This window comes from Protopterus annectens, chromosome 12.part0 (genome assembly GCF_019279795.1).
Source record: "Protopterus annectens isolate FY-2018-M chromosome 12.part0, PAN1.0, whole genome shotgun sequence".
Taxonomy (NCBI): Eukaryota; Metazoa; Chordata; order Ceratodontiformes; family Protopteridae; genus Protopterus; species Protopterus annectens.
The window spans coordinates 923,786,742-923,805,846 of record NC_056746.1 but is presented as its reverse complement, the minus strand read 5'-3'; the positions used below and the strand labels follow the sequence as shown (position 1 = coordinate 923,805,846).

At 38.9% G+C, this 19,105-nt stretch overlaps 1 protein-coding gene across 6 annotated transcripts in view; it reads left to right on the top strand.

Moving 5' to 3' along the window:
- RIPOR3 (RIPOR family member 3) overlaps positions 1 to 19,105 on the top strand; it is an 856,049-nt gene that overhangs the window by 585,516 nt on the left and 251,428 nt on the right. For 5 of the 6 annotated variants that reach the window (XM_044089953.1, XM_044089949.1, XM_044089950.1 and 2 more), the window contains one exon: positions 8,438 to 9,043. The exons of the other annotated variant lie outside the window; for it this stretch is intronic. In XM_044089953.1, the coding sequence (XP_043945888.1) occupies positions 8,438 to 9,043 (606 nt within the window). The remainder of the gene's footprint in view (positions 1 to 8,437; positions 9,044 to 19,105) is intronic. 6 annotated transcript variants of the gene reach the window in all.

Here is a 19,105-nt window from a genome sequence, read left to right as displayed (position 1 = left end):
TTAACTATTCTGTCTAAAAGTTATCATTTACAGGTTTTTCTAATAATGTTTTACAACACAAATTTTTTTATACACAACTGGTTGCTCCCCCAAAATTTCCAGGTATTCTTGGTCTACTCCAAAATGTTTCCAATTAGTTTAAACTATTGCTCTGAAATCATAAAAATGTGCATTAAATGTAAAGACAAGGGCCTTATTAAAAGTTTGAGACACCTTCCTCTCTTCTTTGATAAGACAATGCTGTAGATCCCCTTCCTAATAATGGGACAAAATAACCCAACCTCCTTGTACTTCATAAAATATATTTTTAAGAAAAGTTTTTGGATATCCCTTCACCTTGAACATATCAAATAACTTATTGCTCTCATCTGTGAGTTCCGAATCATCAGTAACCATCTTAGCCAGTCGTACACACTGCCCTTTAACAAGGGCTTTTTTCTGGCGTTAAGGGTGCATACTATCAAAATGCAGAAAATAATTAGAATAAGTAGGTTTACAGTAAATTGCTGATTCAAAACATTTCTTCTCCGTATTAATACAAATGGTAAAATAAAAGAAAAAATTAACTGCCCTGAACATCCATTGTAAATCTAAGAAAATTAGTCGCAGAGTGCAAATAATCATAGAACTCATTCAATTTCACCTCACTGTTCCTCCAAAAGAAAATCATGTCATCAAGGAAGCAGCTGTAAAAGACCCAGGATCACGTCCGTTCAGAATTAACTGCATAGTTTAATTCCCAAAAAGAAAAAACTGCATTTGCGAACATAAGGGCACAAACTGCCCCCATCGCAACCCCATTTCTCTGCCTAAATAGTTGGTTCTCAGATACCAAATAATTATTTTCAAGCACCAGAGTCACAATGGTCCTGAGTACATCTGCCTTGTGTTTGTCCATATCAGTATAAAAACACAAATATTCATAAAGCCACTCTATTTCAATATCATGTGGGATGACTGAAAATAAATCTTGCACATCAATAGTGACAAAGAACAGGTCCTCACAAACCAACTGATTACAAATTAGTCAAAACATTGGTCAGATGACGACTTGCTGACGCTGCCTGAGCCAAACCAGTAAAGGAGATCCAGTAAAGAGCGCAGCGTGGACTACTGCTCGCAAGGTGAACATTCACCGTGTAGCCCTGTCACAAAAGGGGGAACCAAACCAAGGTGCTATCAAGGAATCCGAAAATGGACGTGCCGCGACTAGGCCACAGCATCAGCAGCCCGACCAGCCCTTGCGACGACATGATCAAGAACCTCAGCTTAGAAGCTATTCAGCTTTGTGACAGAGAAGATAACAAGTGCGAAGATGCTAGTACCAAACACCCAAAAAATTGTTATAAGGACTAAACGGCTTAACATCTCAGCGTGCACAAAGTTAAACGTTACACACATGCCAAGGCACAACAAAAGGGTGCATAGTTGAAATCAGTCTGTTATCAACTGAAGTTAACGGAAATCTAATTTTGCCCAGGCAGGCATTTTTTGAGAGAATATCAAGGCTGAAACTCAGATGTGTGCTTAGTGAAGCGGTTGTTTCAAAAGACAAAGACATACACATTAAGTAGCCTTTTTGGACTGCCTTGTTATTAGTCAAACTGCAATAAATGTCAGAAGCAATGGGAGCACTAACTGGTCAAAATGTTAAAGATAATCCTATTGTGTGACATCTCTGTGAATTATGATTTTATTTTTCTGTATAAAGCAAATCGCAGCTTCTAAGGTGTTAAAAATCTTTCCTTCTGGAAGTTCTGCTGGAGCCACGCAACCTAACAGATTTTCAAATGAAGCATTCAGTACCTCAACTCTGTCACCAGCTGGATTTTACCCCATCTGATTTTCTGTTCCAGGTGTTTGACTTGGTGGACATTAATATTCTGTTAACCACAAGCATTGCATAGCTTCTATTCTCACCTTTCTACATTTGTTGTGCCCTTCTGGACTCCAAGACCAGCTCAACCCAACTACCTAAGCCTGATTGAGTGTTTCTGTGACCTGGGTAACCCAACAGCCCTTGGACTAAAGGCCACAGCTACTTTTATTGTATGTTACAAACAGATTATTTGTTAGCTTAATTATTACTAAATATCTGACCCCAGCACCTCCAAGGTGCACTACTTCTCCTGCCATATCTGCCAGCAGCCATACCCCCCTGGTTTAACTATCTTTTGTTCTACCTTTTGCCCCCTACTACCACAGCTACCCTTCTGCCTTGTTACACCATTCTTTCCACTACCCTACTTCACCTTAATATTGCACTGCTTCCATCTCTTCATAGCTGTTATAGATTTGGCCACTAGATGGCACTCATCATACACCTGTAATCTCATTTCTTTTGCTACCCCACCACCCTCCCTGAGCTTGTGGCACTCTTCTTTTTCTGATGACAAAGCCCTCTTAACCCTGCTACCCATTCTCCTTCCTAGCTCTTATACAGCTCGCTACCTAACTCGCTCCTCTACTCTGCCAGGTGTTTCCCCTCTCTTTCTATGTCCTCCTCTTCTGACTCTCACCTTGGCTACTCCGTTACTGTCTCTAGTGCTTACCTTCCTCCTTACTGATTGTTTCCTCTCACTGCTCCTCTTACTTTGGTCTGCCCCGCTCCGCTCCCCTACCCTACCCCCAATTCCCACCCACCCCCAGGGGTCCTACCTTTATACATACTTAGGCACACCCCCAATTAGCCAACTACCTATAACTATTTTCCTATACATCTACCAATCTACTCCTCACTCCTACAACCACACCCTTTCTCCAAACTGCCTCACCCTATCTTTACAAACCGTGCAGTCCTATAATTACTAGCCTCACACTCTATATAAACATGCCTTTAACCCTTAAATCACTCTTTCCTCTTCTTCTCCTTAACATCTTGCTTTACTACTACACCCTTACCTCCTATGAAAATCTCAAGCTTAACCAAACTCCTGCATCAGCCAAACATACTACAACCACACTTCCTCTACCCAACCAAACACATATTAATATACTATCTACCTGTCCCTACCTCCCCCCTCTCTACCATAAAGCCCACCATTACAAATTCACAACCTCCAAACGGCTCTATCTAATACCATTCAAATACACAAAGGTCCTTCAACCCCCACAAACACTTTTACTTTTACATGGGGACATCCACCCCAACCCTGGTCCCAATACCCTCCACAATCACATCCCTTCAAACCAAACTGCTAACTATTCTAACCCACCCTTTTCCTCTGACTCCCTCTCTATTGCTCACCTAAATATTCGTAGCATTAACAACAAAGTCACACAACTCCATGCCTTAATTGATTTCTACGCCTTTGATATCCTCTGTCTCACTGAAACCTGGCTTAAACCCAGTACCAAAGACAATGAATTCACTCCCCCAGGCTACAGCACCTTAAGGCAAGATCGTCCAAATAAAAAGGGTGGAGGAGTGGCCCTCCTATACAAATCCCAACTTCAGGTAGCCTTAATTGACTCCTTGCCTCCCACCCCAGCAAATGCTGAAATACTTTGCACCAAACTCCAAGTTAATAAATCCAAGGCTATAAACATAATATGTTCCTACATCCCCCCAGGCAAGAACATCAATACCCTAGAAAATATCCTAAGCTGGATTTCCTGCACCTTTCCCCAGGAAACCATAATCTTAGGTGATTTTAATATTGACTGGAGCTCCTGCATATCCCCCAAACCCACCATTCACCTTAATCTCTTTAACTTTCACCAAACCATCAACTCCCCTACTAGAATACATAAATCCACCCACAAACAAACCATTCTAGACTGGATACTGACCAACAACAACAATCCCCTCTCCTATAAAACAGGAATACTCCCTGACAATATCAGCGACCACCTCCTTACCTTTATCACTAAACAAAAATGCAACAATCCCAAGCTAACTACTTATCGTACCAAATACAACAAAACAGAATTCAATCTAGCATCCTTTCAAAATGAACTCAAAGAATATAACTGGTCAACTCTAAAATACCTCCCAATAGATGAAGCAGTAACCCATTTCAACAATACCTTCCTACAAATTCTAAACCAGCATGCCCCATCCCGCTTAGTCAGAGTCAGCTCCAAAGCAGCTCCATGGCTCTCTGATACAACTAAACAAACTATGCGAGCTAGAAATAAATTATGGTCTAAATGGAGGTCCACAAAAAACCCTATTGACCATCAAAATTTCAAACATCTGAGAAACAAAACAAAGAAACTTATCATTCTGGATAAAAAAAACTACCACTTTCAATATCAACAAAACCAAAACCAAAACCCAAAAAAATTCTGGTCAGGAATAAATAAACTACTCCATCCAGGCAACACCAAAACACCTACCCCAGCTAGTTTAGCACAAACCCAACCTAACATAATAGCCAACACCTTTAATAACTTCTTCTCTCAAACAGTCACCTCACTTGCAAGCACCATGACTCCCCCCCCCATCCCTCTAAATTACCCCCACTCTAAACAGTACCCACATGCTAAAGTTTGAGACCGTCTCAACAACCTATATACGGAAACTACTTTCTAAACTAAAACCCTGCACCCCTTCTGCTGACAAACTTCCAGCTGAATATCTACAACTAGCTGCAACCGAAATAGCCTACCCAGTCTCCATCTTAATAAACAGAACTATAACAGAATCCAAAATCCCATCCTGCTGGAAAATCTCCCATATTATTCCCCTCCATAAAGGAGGGAACTCCAACGAAATGTCCAACTTTCGACCTATTGCCCTTCTATCTCCTCTATCCAAAATAATGGAACGCTGCATTCACCATCAACTTCTACATTATCTCTTGAATAACAACTTGCTTGTAGACTCTCAACATGGTTTTAGACCGTACTACAGTACTTCTACTGCCCTTCTCTCTTTCACTGACACTATCAATAAAAACCGAAATAACAACCTGTTCTCCTCTGTACTATTCTTGGACCTCTCAAAAGCATTCGATATGGTCAACCATCAACTTCTCCTCGATACCTTAAAATCCCTCTCACTGGATTCACAAGCATTACAGTGGTTCAACTCATACTTGACTAATAGAAAACAAGCAGTCCTTTGGGACAGCCATCTATCCTCTCAACTCCCAATTACTATTGGCGTCCCACAAGGATCCATCCTAGGTCCCCTACTTTTCTCTATTTTCATTAATAACCTGCCCACTTCCCTCCCAACATCCACCTGTATACAATATGCAGATGATTCCACTCTCATCTGCTCTGCTTCTTCCCCAGCAGAACTCCACTCTGCTACCCAATTAGTCTTCACTGCAGCAGAAAAATGGTTTCAACATATCTGTCTCCTCCTAAATCCCAAAAACCAAACTACTACTCTTTACCCCAACCTGTAAATCCACCCCAATCTCTTTTTCCATAGCATCCTGTAATGGCACTGTCATCAAACCTGACTGTTGCACTAAACTGCTAGGCGTCACCATAGACAATCAGCTAAATTTTGACTATCACATTGATTTAACTATCAAGACAGTCAATAAAAGATTGGTGCCCTATAAAGACTAAAGCCCTATCTTACTGCTACTTCCCGAGTGGCCCTCGCCCAAACTCACCTTCCCTCTACATTAATGTGCCTCTCCTTCCTTTATCAACATATCTAAAGCTAATCTTCAGAAACTGAATACTGCCTACCACAGTATAGCCAGATTTGCCACTGGCTCTCCATTCCAAACTCACCACTGTCTTAACTTAAAGAAACTAAACTGGCTTGAACTCCCAAACCTAATACTCCTACAACAACTGATCATCACTTTTAAAATTCTACATTACCCCTCCAATATGCCCATACTAAATAAACTCATCACACCTTATAAAAATCTCACGACACTTAGATCAGCCAACAAGCTACTAGTTACTATTTTGAAATCTCATAACAAATCAGGTGATTCCTTATTTGCAAACACTATCGGTTCTTACTGGAATAAACTTCCCACAGAACTGACCTCCCTAAGCTCTTGTCACCTTTTCAAAAAACAGATGAAAAATCACCTACTAATTCACTGGCTATGTCCCTGCTCCAATCCCGACTGAGCTCAGCATTTTTATTACTCTCTCCAGTCTGCTACTGTGTAATTGTTTTCCGCTCCCGTTCTAACTTAGACTGACTTCATCAGCCCCCTTTATTGGACCATCACTCTTTTTTTCTCTCAAATTTCTGTCTGCCTCCCCTTCTAACCATCTTTTTTTTCTGTCTCTTGCTACCTTGAGCTGACCTCCTATAATCCTGCTACCTTTGCATTTCATCACTATCCTGTTTCCCCCCTCTCCTTTTCCAACTGGATACTCCCAACCTTTACTAAGTCCATAATACTTGTACCAAACAGATAATATACTCTTCCCACTTTCTGTCTACCTTATTTTCTGCCTTTTCCTTATCTTTAACTACATAATTACCTGTTAAACTTCCAACATGCTCTTTTAACACTTTATATTAACAGATTTCTTGCTTTTTGCTAATACCTAATTTGTTATCATGACTACTGACTAATGATATTTTTCAACTTGACTAATGATATTTTTTAACTTTACTTTGTATTTTAGATACTGGAGCTTATCTCCTTAGCCCCTTAACTGAACTTTGTTTGTCATCTACTCAGACTAGTCCAGGAAAACTGTATATTCATTTGTATTTTGCCTCATTACATTATGTTAGTGTTAGTTTAGTAATGTTTTCGTAAACTGTATTGTCTTATTCTGATAGTGGAGCTTTTCTCCTCGGGCCTCTGCTGAAAATGGACATGTATCCAGCCAGACTAGCCTGGTTAACAAATGTAAAATAAAATAAAATAAATAAATAAATAAATAAAACATCCCACTAATCATTTAATAAATAGGGATTACCACTAAAAATAATTGTAGTACCATGGTCAATATACTTAGCCAAAAAGAAGGTCTTTGAAAGCTTTGGCATCAACTACTGGATGCATCGGAGGGTTAGTGAGGTTTTTAGGTATTTTAGGGATACCAAAATGGTGGGGTTTTAGGTCTGTGGACCATAACAAAATCAAACTCCTCTTTTGTTATTTGGTGATTTAGTAACATCTCCTCCAAAGTAAGGTCAATATCCCTATATGCTATATTCAATTGATTAACTGGCGTTTCTTCATTCTTCATAAGCATCAGAGTACAACAAACTAAACATCTTGTTCACATCATCATTCAGCCAGACCCCCACCCTTAATCCATTATTCTGAAGAAGCACTTGATAAATTATATGAAGAATAGCAAAACAGTTAAAAAGTTTGGGACATCAAGGGAGTATATAATTCAGCAGAACGGCAGTTCTAAAACTCCAATAAACAAACAAAAAGAACGCCTTGGACCACGGTCTTCTCCTCTATAGTATCAAACACCAAAATCACAGAGCGCCAGTGAAATTAACGCTTTTATTCACCAAGAAAAAATAAAATACATGCGTTTTCGTCCTACATACAGGACTTCATCAGACAACCATTTTTGACTTGAAAAGCCCTTTAAATAATCTCTAAGTCACCTATTTAATTGTTAATCCAATGAAATACATCTCCTTCAATTTGAACTGACAAATCTCCCTTTACATCTCATGAATATTAATGCCTACTCTCAGAGAGTATATAATAGGGAAGAAAATAAAAAGAAAAAAGAGGGTTGTCACTGAAAGATAGCTGAATGATCGTGGTTAATAATAGGAAGGGTTAGCAAAGGTATTGCACAAGCAAGGGTGAGCTATTGCACAAGTGAAGGTGAGCTAAGAGTTAATGAATATAGAAACAAACCAAGAAGAAACATCGCAGTGCGAAGGGTGTGAAGTTCATTCCTTGAATTGTGTTATGCACCTAGTTCACTAATAAAAATCGAACTGTAAAAATACATACTGCAAAATAAACGAGAAAATAGTAGGCAGTCCACAGTTTAGTTAAAATGGAATATCCATTATTGAAACACATAAACAAGCAATCCTAGTTGAGTATAATGAAAAGCATTAAAAACATTCATTATTTATATATAATCGGGTTATTTGGAGCAAGGGAGTACTTACAGAGGGTGATTCTGGGTTAATGAGTCTGAGCTAATAAGGACTGAGCTCCAACTACTTGGAAGTAATGATTGTAGATGGTTTAACATTGAGGTAAGTAGGGAGTTTAGTTATTTGTAGTGGTGATAAGTTGTAGCAGTAAGAACTGTATAGCTGATCACTTTGTAGGGGATTTGTTCTGGTACATGATCCTGCAGTACACACTGAATACATGAAACTTATGACACATTTATGTAAAGTGTAAAACTGTAGGAGGGGAGCGTTATTAGCAGTTGCATTTTTGAAGAAACATTTTTTAAAATTTTGAGAATATGTTGGCAATTTTAATTGTATATCTATGGCCAGTAAGTTACATAAGCAATAAGTAAGCCTTTTCTTTTTCCTTTTTTTCTCCTTCAGTCTGTTCTACAGCACCGCAGAGACTCTCCAGATATGCTTTCACTTATAGCCAATGAGATCCATGGTTATTCAATGCTTAGTCTGCTTACTAACGGGAGTTGTAAGTCACATTCAAGGACTACAATTCATGACAAAAGTGAAACACTGGAATCTGTGAGCGTTGAGGCAGAGAGAGCAGAAACCAGTTTTGAAATACTAGACAGTGAGACTGTGCCACTGACCACATCAGAATTTGTTCCTACAGACGAACGAAAACAAGGACAGTCTGCACAGCAAAGAGGGTATCAAACGCCGGACATTTTGAAACAAAGTGCAATTAATCACAGACATCAAACCACATCAGTCACACAGCCGGTATTAAATAAGGATGCCATTGGACAGAGCCACTTGAAGAAGCATCATTTAAACCATAATTTGTCTGTAAATAATACTTGCACACAAAATACTACATTTGTTTCTAACCACGGGTTAAAGGTAGATGGAGCTGCATATTGCATTGGGAAGTTACTTCTAGAAGTACTGGAAAAGTTAAAGACACCGCAAGAACAGTGGAAAGAATTATGGTGCCTAGAACATCAGCTCTTGTACATCAAAGCCAGCTTAAAGGTATGAGTAAAACTGTGTTGTACTTGGAATATTGAAACATACAACTGCAAGCTATAGATAAGCTATAGAATACATTTAATGAGAATTGGGGTCTACTTTGACTTCCCAAAACTATGTTCTCAAAAACACTGCCCAATTTTTATACTAATTTTGATGTGTGTAGTTGGGAGACTGTAGACCAGTTTAAAATCTTTGTTTTAGTTATTACAGTATAATATTAGAAGGGAGTGTGGTGGCAGTACAGCGCACTGCTATCCTATAACAATTTACCTAATACCAACATGATCCTTCTCCACCTACCTTTAGCTGCTGACACAACAGTGAGGCCACCTTATAAAAGGTTGCTCATGGTCTCCAAGCAAGGGACCAGATGCTTGATCTTATCATGATCCTCCTCTTTCTCTGTGTACCATGTGATCCTGGGTACCATAAGAGTCTGTATGCTGTCTGAAGACCATGCACATGCTACCTGGCACATTCTGTCCTGATCTGAATTCCAGCAGACTGGTCAGTTCTAGATGATATCTGAAGCAACTTTTCTTGGTAGTGACTAGTATTACATGGGATTCTGCATGGGGCAGACTTAAACCACTTGTTTACTACCTACATGCTCCATTTCAGTGATGTCACAGGAAAGTATGGCACAATTTATCACAATTATATAAATAATAATTTGCTTGTCTTTCATATTTAGTACCATATTTGGAAACATGTCTCTTCATCAACTTTAATTCAACTCTTTGCAAAATGACTGATGCTGAACCCAGCAAAGATCAATATTCTCACAATGGAGATGATTAATGTGATTGCATTGATGTTCTATCCCAGCCTCCAGTAAGCCTAGGCACTGGATGGTGTATGCGGTGCCTTTTATTAAATGATTAGCTGTGGTGGACCAGGTGTTGGCAGTAGTAATGTCATCACATTACTGACTATGAAATATGCCCATGATTAAACACCTAATTTCCAGTAGTGAGCCATTCAGTTATCACCTTTAGGATTCATTTAACGTAATGTGACCTTACAGCAATATTTGATGCACTTATCTTTAGGGTTAATTTAATAGTAATGAACTATGGACTAAAATCGTGCACTGAATGCCAGTCACTTGGTCATCTTTTTGTTACCGTTTATATAAATTGCTCCTTATAACCTTGGTCCACATCTAAGACATTTGAGTTAATGCTTCAACTAAACGCCAGTTTGCCAGGGGGAAGGGGGTTGTAGAATGACTGGCTAGTGGACATTCCAAGGGTCTACTGAAAGTAGTACAGCATTTAGACATGCTACTTACATTTATGTTACTTACAGTATCTGGTATCTTATCTGTCCCAGACAGTATTTTGTACAGTATTTTAATTAAATCATCATAAATTTGCAGATTAGTACTGCCCGCCCACACCACAATGACCTCTTTCATGTCCACAATTCTAGCTATGTGCAGTATGATTGGTGTGACCTCATATTTTGCCTGTAGATTTGTATGGGCTACTAAAGTCTAACCAGATACAATTCAAAGGGCACAAAGATGTTATTATGTTAGCTATGCTGTGACCATTGATAGAATTATGGCCGTGGTAATGAGGATCAAAATGGGGCAGGTTGGCTGGCAGCGCAAAACACCAGTTTTAGAAATTATTTTGACAAAATCTGCTTGGTAGTAGGCTACTAGAACACACAGGGCAGAGATAAAGTCCCATTTTGTTTATAAACATGAGTAAATATTTTTCCAGTTACAGCACTCCTTTAGCCTTAGTGAGAGTTACAAGTATCAGCAACCTTACCATTTGGAACTTCATGCTTCACTGATTAAAAATGTCCAATTCAATGTTATGTTTTAAGTGTTTCTTAGAAACCATATCTGTTTAGCCATATCAGCCTTAGCTAATGGCACTAATTCAAAAAACATGTTGCTGATGCCATTAATATATGATTGCAGAGCTGTAGATGGCTCCCCTACTGCCTGCTGCTGCTCTCTGATCTAGCAATCCTTACCTAAAAGCAACCCAGGTCCATATATCACAATATGTGCCCCACAAGTGAATGTGTGTGTGTGTGTGTGTGTGTGTGTGTATATATATATATATATATATATATATGTGTGTGTGTGTGTGTTTTAATGTTTGGATATGGAGATCAAATTTTAAAATGTCATCAATTGTTGCACCTAGGAATGTGATGAATGGAACAACTTCAATTACTGTGTTGCTTAGGGAACATATTTTAAAATTTTATTTATCAGCATAGCATGTTTTTGGGTGATTTGTGTTGTCTTTTGGGGTTCAGTAACAGTTGGGAGTCATTAAACCATTTTTCCAGTGAGGAGAAAGAGTCTTGGGTTGTTTGCTCTAGGTGGGACAGGCTGCTTGATGAGCAGATAGTAGTAGTCATTTGCATATTGAATTAAAGGGCTTTGTCTGGACTCTATATAGAGATTATTGCTAAAGATGTTAAAAAGGAGGGGGCCAGTTATAGAGCCTTGGGGGACACCAATGGTGGCTGGTAGGTAGGGTGAGAGGATGCCTTGCCATTTTACGGATTCTTGTCTGTTGGATAGGTAGCTAGAAAATCAATTGATATAGGAAGAGGAGAGACCAAGATTAGAGAGCCAGTGCAAAGATTGACATGGGAAATGGTATGAAATACTTTTGAGATATCAATGATTAATAAGGAAAGAATTTTTCCGGAGTCTTTAGCACTGCTTTCATTGTCCATGAAAGAAACTATAGCTGTTGTATTGTGAGCTAGCCTGAAGCAATGTAGATTGGGGGTTTGAAGCTCATTTTAGAGAAGTTACTTGAGGTGTTCCTGATGAGCACATTTCCCTAATATTTTGGAAAGGGAGGGAGGGATAGGATGGCAAAGGTTAAAAATGTGATTCTTCAATGGAGTTTTATTTTTATTTATTTTATTTTTATTTAACATTTGTTAACTGGAAAAGTCAGACTTGGAATGAAGCCAATTTTCAGCAGAGGCCCAGGGAGAAATGCTCCATACGCATGTCTTTGTAATGTGGGAGGAAACCGGAGCACCCGGAGGAAACCCAGACGAATGCAAGGAGGACATGCAGACTCCACACAGAAGGCACCCCAGCTGAGAATTAAATCAGAGAACCTCTTGCTGCAAGGCGACAGCGCTACTTCTGCACCACTGTGCCATCCATAAAGTCACCACCTTTATGCAAGTTGCCTTCTTTATGCAATGGAATGATAAATGACTTTTTCCATACTGTTTGGACATATCTTTCTGTGATTGACCTATTGATGACGATGCTGACTGGATAAGCTATAGCATCTGCAGCAAGTTTGTTATTCAATAGGAAGATTATCTACTGAGGTTCAGCTTGGTATAAGCTTATATAAGAGTTTGTCAATTGTGGAGACAGGTTTTAGAGAGAATTTCGAAGTACTTATGATGAGATGTGAAATTGTTTGGATAAAGGTAAGTTTGAAGATGTATTGAGAAGGGGAAGTGTTGTGTGAGTGTTTGGAAAATTCTGATTTATGACCATGTGCAGGTTGGATTTATGATAAACCAGTAAAATACAAAAGCAGTTGTGAAGCAATGTGTCCAGTGCAAAATGAGCAATTTATTAAAAGGCCAGGAAAATCTTTAACTGAATTGCAGCATTTTTGTTTCAAGACTTCTTCAAATAAAATTCCACATAACTGTTGTCTTTATATATCATAAAACTCCACCTATCAATTATACACAATCCAATAGGCAAACACTCATTAAGTTACAGATTTAAAAAAATAATCACAGTACTTCTATATAAAAGATGCTCTAAATAAATAAATGTTGCATCCTATATATGAAATGAAAAACTTGTAAATTTATAAATGTTAAAAACTGATACATATATAACATGCTTTATATGTGAAAATGTTTATAAGTTAAAAACTTAAAACTTTTCTGCTTTTAAAACAGGAAAATATTAATCTCTTTTTACTGCCATCTAATGGCCAAAGCACAAAAATGCAGGTGGACATAAGTAAAGTACAGAAATCTTATCCTACACCAAATAATTTACAATCTAGGACCTCTCATTTTTAAACCTGAACTTAAACTTAAATTCTCATGTCCTGGGCTTCTGTTAGTTTCTAGGATCAATTGCCAGTACAATTCACAATACTCAATTTTGTTTTTCCAAGAACCAAACTTAAAATCAAAAGGATCTACTGCTATTATAAAAAAAATGTATATTTTGTATTGGGGAAACCTTCCAAATGCTTATATAAACTATTTTTCTTATACTTAGTTTTTATATCATAGTAATGTTCATATATTCTTCTCCTGAGGGTTCTTTTGTTTTACCAATATAGAAAGCATTTACAGCATTCACAACTAACCCCTGACTATTGCAATTAGAAAAAGATGTTCCTTTAATAATTTTGTTTCTACTTGTCAGAAAAACGCTTTCTTTGTGGGCAATGTAGGCACACTGGGCACAAGCACCAAGCTTAAACATACCCATCCTTTTATTGCCCTTAGTTTTAACATTAGGAATATTTTTTAATAGGCCATTGTAATCCAAAATAGCGTAAATGAGGTGAGTAAATAAAAGGCAAAGTGCTTGACTTAGAAAGAAGTAAACAAGGAGGTAGTATGATAGAGTGAAGGATAGATAAAGGTAGGGGTGGAGTTATAGAACTTTGGTGTTAGGTATTTGTAAGACATGCTGCAGGTGGATTGGATACTCTAAATTGGCCCTAGGCATGAGTGAGAGCATTTGTGTGCCTTCCGTGGAATTTTGGGCGCCGGGCTGGCAACTTGACACCGTAAAACTTCACTGCCAATCATGAGCGGACAGGTGATCCGCTGTGGCGACCCCTAACCGGGAAAAGCCGAAAGAAGAAGGTGTTAAGTATTTGTGAGGATAGGTGGAAAAGGATGAGGGGGTGGAGCAAGGTAATTATAAATGTAGAGTAAATTATTTATTTATTTATAGCTTGTTTGCCAGGATAGTCCATTGGGCCACGAGGAGCCCATTTTCAATGGAGTCCTGGGAAGAAATGTTCCAGAAAATTACAAATTACAGATTCAACATGAGTAAGTTATTAGAGAAATGTAATGTGCACAAATGAAGCAAAATTAAACAAATAGAAAAACGCATATTAGTAGAGTGCACATATTAGTACAATGCAAAAAGAGTAATATTTACCAACAGTTACAGTTTTTAGCAGTTTAACATATTAGCACAATGCATTAACAGAAACAGTCTAAATTTTTTTAACAGTTATGCTAATTCATGCAGTTAACTTCTAGGCTACTGAATTGTACCATTCTTGGAGTTATGCTAATTCCTAGAGTTTATTAGGGGTACAAATCAATGGGAGGCTGTTATGAATTATAGCTTATAGAGAGCAGCTATAGTGTAGGGAGTTTATCTGGGGTGGGAGCAAGAGCATTCCCATAGTGACGTTAGGTGTATGTGAAGTAAGGTTTTGAATGAAGAGAGGCTGCTGGTGGTGCAGATGAGAGGTGGGAGGGAATTCCAATGGCATGCTAGAGAGAAGGATATTAGATGTTTGGCTGGTAGATGGGCAGGTTTATGAGGTTCAATTAGATTTTGGGAATTAGATCTCAAAAGTCTATTTGGTTGGTGCATTTTAAAGGTGGTGGCAAGAGAAGGAGGGACAGAGAGAGGGGGTGAAAATAAGTTTGTGTGCTTGGACAAGTTGAATATAGATGAGGGAACTAGACAGCTCAAGCCAATTCATTTGGTGTAGTGCAGTGATGGGAAGCAGATCTGTGGCCAGTTGCAAATTTTGTTAAGTTTTATTGTAGCAAGAGGAGAGTTTAGTCTTGAAGGAAGATTGCAGGTTAGTAAGGATAGAGGCGCCGTATAGGAGGGATGGGCTAAGGTAAGTGTTGGTGAGGGTGAGCCTAATGGAGGGAGAGATGTAGCAGTTGTGGTGGCAAAGCTTGCCTCTTTTTGTGTGTTTTTTTTTATATTTACTTGTAGAGGATTATCAAACTTTAGCTGGTGATCGATCAGGACTCCTAGTAGTTTAGCATTAGAGACTATTTTAAGAGGAGTATTATTTTGACTGGTGACTGAGAATGAGGTTTTATCTAGGGTGGTGGTTTTGTAAATATGAGTTTAGTTTTAGTAGCATTGAGTGCTAGATGGTTGTCTATCCATTGCTCAGTGGAGGAGAAGGCATCTTGGGTTCATTTAACTAGGGTGGGTATAGAAGAGGCAGAGCAGATTATTGTTGAATCATCAGCATATTGGACAAGGTTGGCATTTGGGATGGCTTGGTCGAAATCGTTTATAAATATATTGAATAGGAGGGGGACTAAAATTGAACCTTGAGGGACACCTGTGGGAGTATTGAGGTGGCTTTTTTTCCATCTGACTGCTTGTTGCCTATTTGAGAGGTGAATGGTAAACCGGTTAATAGATGAGTGGGATAGATTTAGTTTGGAGAGTTTACTGAAAATAAGTTTGAGAGATAGTGTCAAATACCTTAGAGAGGTCAAGAAGAAGAGTGGACACAATGTGGCCGGCGTCATGGGCCTTATTAACTGTTTCTAGGAAGGAGAGGAGAGGGAGGGATAGGTGGAAAAAAGGGTGGGGAAGCCGAATGGGAGGTGAAGGATTATGCAAGTTTTCTTATGGAATCGATAAAGAAAGTGTTAAATTTGGTGGCTAAGTCCAAGTCAGAGGCATCTGGATCAGGGTAGGGGTTTTCTTTTTTGCCAGGGTTGAGAAGGGAGGAAATTCCATGCCAGAATTTTTTGGGGTTGGTGTTATGTTTGATTTTGAATGTAGAGAAGTAGGTTTTGCAGTCTGAGAAGTTTTTTTACTTTGTTATGAAGTGTTTTAAATTCATTAAGGATGGTGATCGTTTTATTTTTGGAGTAGTGTTTCCAGGCTTTATCCCAGAATTGCATGGCTAGTAAGGTATTTTTGGTTAGCCAAGGTACAGGATTGCTTCTTATGCATTTCATTTTCAGAGGGGAAAAGGAGTCAAGCAAGATGAAGAAAGTTGAGTTAAAGTAGGTAACAGCATTTTCTCAGGGAAGGGTTTTTAGTTGGATCCAGTTCATTTTTTTAGTGCATTTGAGAATGTGCTAAGATTAAAGTTTTTTAGACAGTGAGTGAAGGTGTAGGTATGAGTTAGTTGTATGGAGGAGGGAAAATGGTGGGCAAAAGTGGCGGTGGCCACCTAATGGGTCCGACAGAGTGCCACTATCTGAGATGTAATGTGAATGAGAAACTAGAATCCAGTCCAGCGAGCTTCCAGTAAGGAAGTTCTTAGAGGGCATATTTGTTGAGTTAATAAGTTGAGTGAAGTTGTACAAGTCTATATTAAGTGAGTTTGTAGGAGACTGAATTGTTGACCAGTTAATATTAACATCACCCAGGATTATAGTTTCATTAGTGATGTTGCTAGACAACCAGGAGAGAATGTCTTCAAGGGTTGAGAGATTGTCTCCAGGAGGGATATAAAGGGAGACTATGTATATAAGTTTGTTTGTTTATATGAAGTAGGGCTGGAATTAGTTCTGCCTTGCCAAATTTGGGAATAGGTTTGGTATAAGGGGTTACTAAGTGGGATGATGAGTAGAGGAGAGTGACCCCCCCCTCCTTTTTTTTATGTGTTGTGTCTTTCCTAATTATGGAGTAGTTGGATGGTGTTAGTTCAGAGTTTTTTATTTGGGGTTTGAGCCAGGTTTCTGAGATAGCCAGAATATCAGGTTAGTTATGGAGAAGCCAGGCATGGAGGTTAGCCATTTTGTTGCATATACTCTGAGCATTTAGAGCTGAGAAATGGAGGGGTTTACCAGTTGTGGGAGGAGGATGGGATTGGGTGGTAGAGATGTGTGGGCGAGAAGGGCCAGGGTTTGGGTGAATGTCACCGGACAGAAGGATAGAGATGAGATGGCAGAAGAAGTAATTGAGTTGCTTGGTATGTAATCTATGGGGTGTAAGCTTTATGGGGATGTGGCTAATATAGATGTGAGTAGAGTTTTTGGGGTTAGCTAAGAGGTTGTAGGTGAAGAGCATACTGTTATTGAAGGGGTAGAGAGTAGGTAATATGCAGGTTGAGGAATGTGTGTGAATCATGGAGACTGGGGTTGTATGAAATGGGGGTGGGTGATTTGCACTGAGAGGTTGGGGTAGATAGGTTAGGTAAGATATGGTAATAAGCAGTAGTATTTGAGTTAGAAGTGAAAGAGGTTTGGTAGACATGAAGATTATTCAGGATATAATGGGGGGGGTGAGTTTGAGATTAAGTAGATATTAGTAAAAATTTAAAGTATGGGTTTGGGTACCTGAGAAGGTAATATGGATAGTTTGTGCTAATGTGGTAGGAAGTTTTGGCATAGAAGGAGTGGATTATAATGTCACATATTCAATGTTAGAAGTTATGTACGAGATGTTTGGGGTGTTTACTGGGTATGTTTCTATTGGGTAGTCGCTACTGTGTGCGAGTGCAAATGTATTGTAGATAGGTAGTAATTTGTAATGGGAGGGGTTAGTTATAATTACTTAAGCAGATTTGGTGGTTTGAACTCTGGTAGGTGTGGCTTGGTCAAGTTTAAATTACAGGTATTTTGGGCAGGAGGGATATGGGGGGAGCAGAGTGAGCCCGAGCATAGTGAGGGAGAATGGAGTGGGATGAGCCAAGATCCAAGCAAAGACAAATTTGTGTTTAAGAAACAATCAGAATTGACCAAGGGCTGCTCTGAAACTGTAAGTCATTTCTTAACCATTTCTCAGGTGGAAGAACAGGATAACCTTGTATCAGTAGGCTACTGTGGTCTCAGTTTAAATTACCAAACACATAGTATTTGATCAGTTATGGATACTATTTGCTAACAGAATGGAATAAGAGAAATGGAAGATGAGCGAGTGTGTGTGTGTGTGTGGGGGGGGGAGGCTGCTTACAAGCCAAGCAGAGTGCTCTCCAGGGGATAATGAATATTAGCTCAAACAGGTAGACACGTACACAAAGTTAACTTTAGCTGTTTGTATTTGCAGACTGTTCAGAGCCAGACTGATCTTTTCATATAACAATGTATCCACCGGTCGGATAAAGGTGGTATAGCAGCTGAATACTTAGTGGTATTAGGTTGGAGAGACACTGAGCTCTTCATGGGGCCTGTAGCAGGGTGGTTGTAAATCATGGAGGTATGGGAGTGGAGTGAAGCTGAGCACAGAGGGTTACACCGGGCCACAAAATCAGTAAGGTTGTAGGTGTATGATGTTTTAGCTGTCAGTATAGTCTGTATGAGATTGTTGAACTACAATAACTAAAGGCGGTTTTATTTATTTCTTAAAATAGGTTATACAGTGTGCTAGACAAAGACTATTCTTGTGGACTTGGCTACCCTTTTAAGTCACTCAGTATTCTATGGCTTAACTGGGTGTGAAAGTAAATCTAAAAGGCAATGTCTGTTTGTATAGCAGCATTATGGAAGGAAGGACAGTTTTGACAGGAAAGATGATGGAGGTATTGGAAAATAAGAGTGGTCAATCTACAGAAGGTAAAGCAATCTTAGCTTGTCGGCTCAAATTATTAAAGGAGTGAAGACTTATTGTCAATGTCCCTTTGCTGCGTGCAAGTTGTGTATAATTAGTTTGTAAATGCAGACATTTATATACTACTCTTGCTTTATATAACAGATGCCACTCTGTAAATATTATTAGATTGTGAGGTAGAACATGCACACATCTAATGACCATGTTCCTTAGCTGTGACAAGTCCTTGGGGTCAAGTTTCTGTTCTTTGCATATTGTATTGTTAAGAGTTGGGTACAAGAAATGAAAGTTGGCCAGGGAGGCCTAGCTTATCATCTATGAATAGAATACAAAAAGAGTCGGTAAGCAAAAAGTGAAATAGTAATTGAAGTGCGGTAGAGAAAGAAGCATTGGAGAGAAAATGTACAGGGCTGCATGGAACATAAAATAACATAAATGTTGGCCTCCAAACATCCAGTGAGGTGGCAATGGGTCTAAATTACATGCCAGGAAACAGGAAACAGATCATTAGGAAGACATAATGGCTATCGTCCACTGTGAAACAATAAACAAAAAATCTTTCA